We start from the raw sequence: 6,110 nt of genomic DNA on the forward strand, positions 1-6,110 counted from the left end.
AATATGTTCCCCACAGCGTGATGAATGCCTTCTTTTCCGCATCTTCCTCATCCATTAAGATCTGATGATACCCCGCATAGCAGTCCATAAAAGACCCAATCTCATGCTTAGCACAATTATCAATCAAAATGTGGATATTTGGTAGTGGGAAGTTGTCCTTTGGACTTGCTTTGTTAAGATCACGGTAATCAACGCACACTCTGCTCTTACCATATTTCTTTGGCATGGGCACAACATTGGCTAACCACGTGGGATACCACGTGACTTGAATGACCTTTGCATCAAGTTGCTTTGTGACTTCTTCTTTAATCTTCACACTCATGTCGGTCTTAAACTTCCTTAATTTCTACTTGACGGGAGGGAATGCTAGATTAGTTGGCAATTTATGGACCACCAAGTCGGTACTCAAGCCTAGCATGTCATCACACGACCATGCAAAAATATCCTTATATTCAAACAATGCTTTGATTATTTCTTCCCTGATTTATGGTTTAAGATGGACACTTATCTTGGTTTCTCTAGCATTATCTGGATCTCCTAAATTGATTGCTTCCGTTTCATTCAGATTAGGCTTGGGTTTTTCTTCATAGTGATTTAGTTCCTCACTAATTTCCTCAATGCCTCTTCCTCACCATACTGTGTTTCATCATCACTCTCTTTTTTTTGGATTATTATTTCAGAATTAGATTGACTTTTAAGACTTGGCCGAAGATTCCTCATGCATGTCATGTCATTGAAACCAGCATAAAAAGAATTGTACAAAGAAGAAAAGAAAACAAAAATAAGAACTATCAGGAATGATGGAAAAGGGAAATTGCATTTCATTGAAAATAAAGGATAACAGGGTTTGTACATCAAACAAGCAAAAAATAAAAATCTGGGTCATAACCCTGGAATAACCCAGATAGAAAGGAAAACAAAACAAACTACCAAAACTCCTTCCGAGTAAGGAGAGGAGTAGCCTTCCAATTGTTAAGTTTACATTCGGCCCGACGAACTACACGTCTGCTTTGCTGGAACCTTCTCCAACTTCTACCATGTTCACATCACCAAACAACCTCTGGAACCTTTCAATTAACTCTTCATCAATGTCAACCACAGGACTTGGAACTGCTGACACTTGGCATTTCATGGCACCGGGTTTGACAAAGGACCTAGAGAGATGCGGGATAGGCTTTGGAAGTGCCCATGCTTTCTATTTCAACCTTTTGGACCTTTTCACATATGTTGTTGTGGGTTTGAATCCGAGACCGAACGTACCTAAATTTTCAGGGAGGGACACTGGTTGTACGATACCCTGCAAGGATGCACCTAGACCTTTACTTGGCACAAAGCCATTTTTCAGCATTTTAGAGGCCACCACAACGGATGCAGAGGCTATCTTTGGAGTTGGAATACATTTCCCTTCTGGAACCTTCTCAACCGGTACTATTTTAGAAACTTGATAGACCCAAGGCCCTTTGTCATCTTCGGCCTCAATAAATGGGACAGAGGCATCACTGTGAGCACACAAATTCTCCTCACCATGCACGACGATCTCCTGTCTATCCCACTCTAACTTGACCATCTGGTGCAAAGAGGACGGGACTGCTTTGGCAGCATGTATCCAAGGCCGACCCAATAGCAAATTATAAGAGACGGCCACAACCAGTACCTGGAACTCCATGGTGAATTCAACCGGTCCTATTGTCAATTCAAGCGCTATATCACCAACCGAATCTTTTCCTCCGCCGTCAAAACCTCAGACACATATACTATTCTTTCGGACCCTTTCAGTATTGATTTTCATCTTGTCCAGAGTGGAGAGAGGGCAAATGTTTGCACTAGAACCATTATCCACTAATACCCTAGTGACCACAGAATCTTCACATTTTACTATAAGATAGAGAGTTTTGTTATGTTCAATACCTTCCACAGGCAACTCGTCGTCACAGAATGTGATCCTGTTCACCTCAAATATTTTTTTGGCGATCTTCTCCAAATGGTTCAATGTGATTTTGTCGGGGACATGAGCTTCATTCAGAATTTTCATCAGGGCTCGACGATACTCGTCTGAATGGATCAATAATGATAGCAAGAAAATCTGAGCGGGAGTCTTTCTCAGCAGCTCCATGAAGGAGTAATCTTGCACTTTCATTTTTCTCAAAAACTCCCCCGCCTTTTCTTCAGTGACTGCTTTCTTTACTAGAACTGGATTATCTCTGAATGTTTTAGCTTTCCTTAAATATTCTGAGGGAAAACATCTTCCCAAATGAGTTAATCCCTGGGCCTCATTGACTTATTCATTCACTTCCTTCCCCTTATAGGTCACTATCACCCGTTCATAACTCCATGGGATAGCCTTGGTGTTGACTACCAGCAACTGGGTTACAGGCTTGATGATGACAGGGTCCGTACGGGCACCCTCTACAATTATGATAGGCTTACTCGCCAACCCTGGCACGATCACCTTTGACTTTTCTTGCTTTGCTACAGCATCACTTGGGGATCTTTTCTCAACTACCACAAATGGCTCACCGTTTGTCATGCTCAACTTGTTCACTGATCCTTCGACTGTTGGTTTTTTGACTGGCTTGACCTCACTAGACCAAATCATCATAACGGATTGTGAAGGCTTCTTGGGCTCCCCCTCCTTATGTACTATCTCGATCATGTTTGTTTCATCATGGGTTGGCAATGGGTTCTGATTGATGTTGGGTGCTTCCGGAGTTTGTAACACAATCTGTTTTGTGTCGATGAGCTCTTGGATGGCATTTTTCAAGTGCCAGCACTTTTTCGTATCATGCCACGGAGTACCAGAACAATATGAACAGCTCAGGGAGTAATCAATATTCTTTGGAGGAGGGTTTGGCAATTTTGACTCAATCGGCCTTAGCACATCCAACTGCCTCAATATCTGGAATAAACTGGTATAAGACTCCCCCAATATGGTGAAAGTTTTCTTTCACTACAACCTCTTATTTCTGAACACTAGTTTGGGCTGGAAACCTGGACTAGCAGGGTTTCAGTAGGCTCGTGGAGGTGGGTAAGCATTTTATGGAGCTGGGTAGGTGTTTTGTGGGGTTGGGGCATGCCATTGTGAGTAGGAATGAGATTGAGTATATGACTGGGCGTGGTGGACAAAAATTGGAGGGCCTGGTGATGGGAAGTAATGTTGGGGTGGATTATATGGGGATTGGGTGTAGGTTTGGTGATGGGGTCGAGGCTGGGTATAATGGTGTGACGGGCCCCTCGATCCAAACCACGATCCTGAATCAACTATTGCCATATCTTCTTTCTTCATCTTTCCGATCACTCCCCTGATACCATTCTGAATAGCTTGGGTGGTTTCTTTGATGGCCGAGTAGCTCATGATTTTGCTTGATTTAAGCCCTTCTTCCACCATGCCACCCATTTTCACTACCTCGTTGAAAGACTTGCCTATGGCCAAAGTAAGTAGGCTCCAGAGCCTGCAGAAAGTACTCCACTATTTAATTTTCCTCCATCGGGGGGTTGACTCTTGCCGCTTCTTCTCTCCAGCGAAAACTGTATTCCCTGAAACTTTCACTAGGCTTCTTCTCAATCTTAGTCAAAGACAAATGATCTGGAACAATCTCGATGTTGTATTGGAAATGACGAGCGAATGCTTGGGCCAAATCATCCCAGGTATACCATCTGATGTGATCCTGACGAGTGTACCATTCCAATGTCGCGCCACTCAGACTCTGGCTAAAGTATACCATCAACAACTCATCTTTCCCACCAGCTCCTCTCATTTATTGCACAATCCCCTCAAGTGGGCCACCGGGTCTCCATGCCCGTCATATAGGTCGAATTTAGGCATCTTGAATCTCACAGGCAGCTCAACATCAGGAAATAGATTCAAATCTTTATAGGCTACACTCACCTGGCCTCCCAATCCCTGCATGTTTCTGAAAGATTGTTCCAGGCTTCTTACCTTCCTGAACATCTCCTCCTGCTCTAGGTTTTTAGGTGGTTTCTCAGTATCAACAGGGAGGTCGAAATAAGGAGTGTAGGAGTAATGATCTGGGGCCTTGAAATTAGGCTCTGGGGGATAGTATTGATTATCTTGAGTCTGGAATAATGGCTCACTGGAGGGTCGATGGAGTGTAGCGGGCGGGGGTGCAACGAAAACAGGGGTGACTGGTGGAGGGGGGTATGGGATTGGTTTGGCTGGAAGTGCTTGTGTGGTTTGGGAAATGGTGCCCTAATAGTGGAGGTAATGGGTGAAGCCTGGTGCATGTTGTGGAGATGAATCAATGGTGGGAGGTTCTTGGGATTGAGCTAGTGGCGGGATGAAAGCAGGGTTGGCAGGGTATGATGGTGGGGGATGCCCTTTTACCCATGCTTGGTACATTTCGGCCATCTGATGTTTCAACTTATGTAGCTCCTCTTTCAGATTAACCTCAGACTCTTCTCCCTCTCTCGATGGATCAATAACACTTGCATCCAGCTCTTGGCCAGCCATAATCAACTTGTTTTTAGACCTGGTGTTGTACGGGTGGGTTGCCAGAATGCCGAACAAACTAACCACCTGCCTGTATTTGATGACAACAAGAAAACTTGTTAGTGATTAAGAGCTTAACAGATAGGCCACCGCACATTGGGGATGCAATGCACCTAAGCAGTTTATCATTTCTATTATGCATTTGAATGGCTACTTGCGTCATCCTGGCTTTCACTAATTTTCATTTTGCAATTTTCTTTCTCTCTTTCCTTTTCATTCCTTCTTTTGTTTGCTTGATTCTTGTCTTTATTCTTTTATTCTCTCTTTTTTTTTCCTCTCTTGTTTTGCCCTTATTTCTTTCCCTGCAATTTTCTTGTTATCTCTCCTCTTTTTCCTCTCATTTCATGGTTATGATCGAATTCTATGGGTATTGTCTACGTATCATGATGCCGTATGAATCAGACCAAGCGTAGTTTTGGGGATAAATGCAAAAAAACAAAAAAAAACAAATTTTTGATTTTTTTCAAATAAAACATTCTGGGTTTTTTCTATTACAATTACTCCACCCTACAGATTTAAACATTTTCTAAAACTTAAAACAAGACTCGAAATGGACTAACAGACTCTAAAACAAATTGCAATACATACTCAAAAGATAAAATCAAGAATACATAACTGCTTCCACTGTTGCTCCAGTTGGCCTTGCTGCGAGACTATGCGCCATATCTTCTTGGAGACGAAACAGGTCATCCATGATCTGTCGGACAAAAATCATAACTGAAGCAAAGAACATGGACCGGGTCATGTCTTCACACTCGTTGTACTTCATCACAATGTAGTCCTCCTAACCCTCTCCCTGATGATACCCTTCTATTGTAGCAACCGTCCAATCTGCTGAGATCTGGCATCCAAAACTTGTTTGGTTGTATGATTTTGCTCTTAAAGCTTCTGCAGGTCTTTTTCTAGCTACAACATCAGGGCATAGCAGTGCTCCTATTCTGCTTTAAAGTCTCTTGCCTAGTTGGCCATTTCGTTCTCAAGGATATTGACCTTTTTCTTTATACCGAACATTCATTTGTCATACTTCTCCTTTAGTTGCCAAATGAAACTGGCCCGTCCCTCCGCATTCTTAGCTAACTTGGCTCGGGCATTTGCTAGTTCAGCTTCAGTCTTTTGCAAATAATCCTCATAGTCACATACATTTTGTGCAAGGCTGTAAATGAGATTTTCATCTTTTCTGCTTCTGCTCGGGTTCTCAGCTGCTACTCTCATCTTTCGAACTTGGGCTTGGAGAGCTTCATTTCTTGGGCCAACCTTCTTCTTTCACCTTCAGCCTCTTGTGCCTGGAGATCATTATTGAATTCCATGTTTCTCAGCTTCTCTTCCAAGGTGTGAATGGCGGCTTGATATTTTTTCTCCTTTTCTCCCCAGGCCAACCTTTCTTGGATTTTATCATCAAAAGCTGGAACATGAGGCCTCTTGTTAGGCCTCTCAGGCTCGGGCTCGGGCTCGGGCTCAGGCTCAGGCTCATTTTTTGCATAATACCTTTTCTCAAACCATGCAGCGTAATCTGGATCCACTTCCCCCTTTGCAACATCTGGTACCTGGGTGCCATTTTTCATATATCGGCAACCATTCTAATCCTGCTGAACTAAGGTTTCGG

The 6,110-nt window shown here is 43.1% G+C and overlaps 1 protein-coding gene across 1 annotated transcript; it reads right to left on the reverse strand.

Moving 5' to 3' along the window:
• Nucleotides 1-2,278: 2,278 nt before the first annotated feature.
• LOC138885847 (uncharacterized) lies at nt 2,279-5,719 on the reverse strand. Its single transcript, XM_070166832.1, has 4 exons — nt 5,532-5,719; nt 4,343-4,538; nt 3,887-4,075; nt 2,279-2,896 (listed from the first exon to the last, which is right to left on the reverse strand). Exons 1-4 carry the CDS (start codon nt 5,717-5,719, stop codon nt 2,279-2,281), a joined length of 1,191 nt encoding a protein of 396 aa, XP_070022933.1.
• Nucleotides 5,720-6,110: the final 391 nt, after the last annotated feature.

The sequence above is a fragment of the Nicotiana sylvestris genome, chromosome 2 (genome assembly GCF_000393655.2).
Source record: "Nicotiana sylvestris chromosome 2, ASM39365v2, whole genome shotgun sequence".
Lineage (NCBI taxonomy): Eukaryota > Viridiplantae > Streptophyta > Magnoliopsida > Solanales > Solanaceae > Nicotiana > Nicotiana sylvestris.

Excerpts from the sequence above, each read along its gene's own strand:
- LOC138885847 (XM_070166832.1), bottom strand. The coding sequence starts at position 5,719 with ATGAGAGTAGCAGCTGAGAACCCGAGCAGAAGCAGAAAAGATGAAAAT. Across the intron at positions 4,539-5,531 it reads ATTTGGCAACTAAAGGAGAA|GCAGGTGGTTAGTTTGTTCG; the intron begins GTATGACAAATG and ends CATCAAATACAG. Across the intron at positions 4,076-4,342 it reads CCGAAATGTACCAAGCATGG|ACTCAAGATAATCAATACTA; the intron begins GTAAAAGGGCAT and ends CCATTATTCCAG.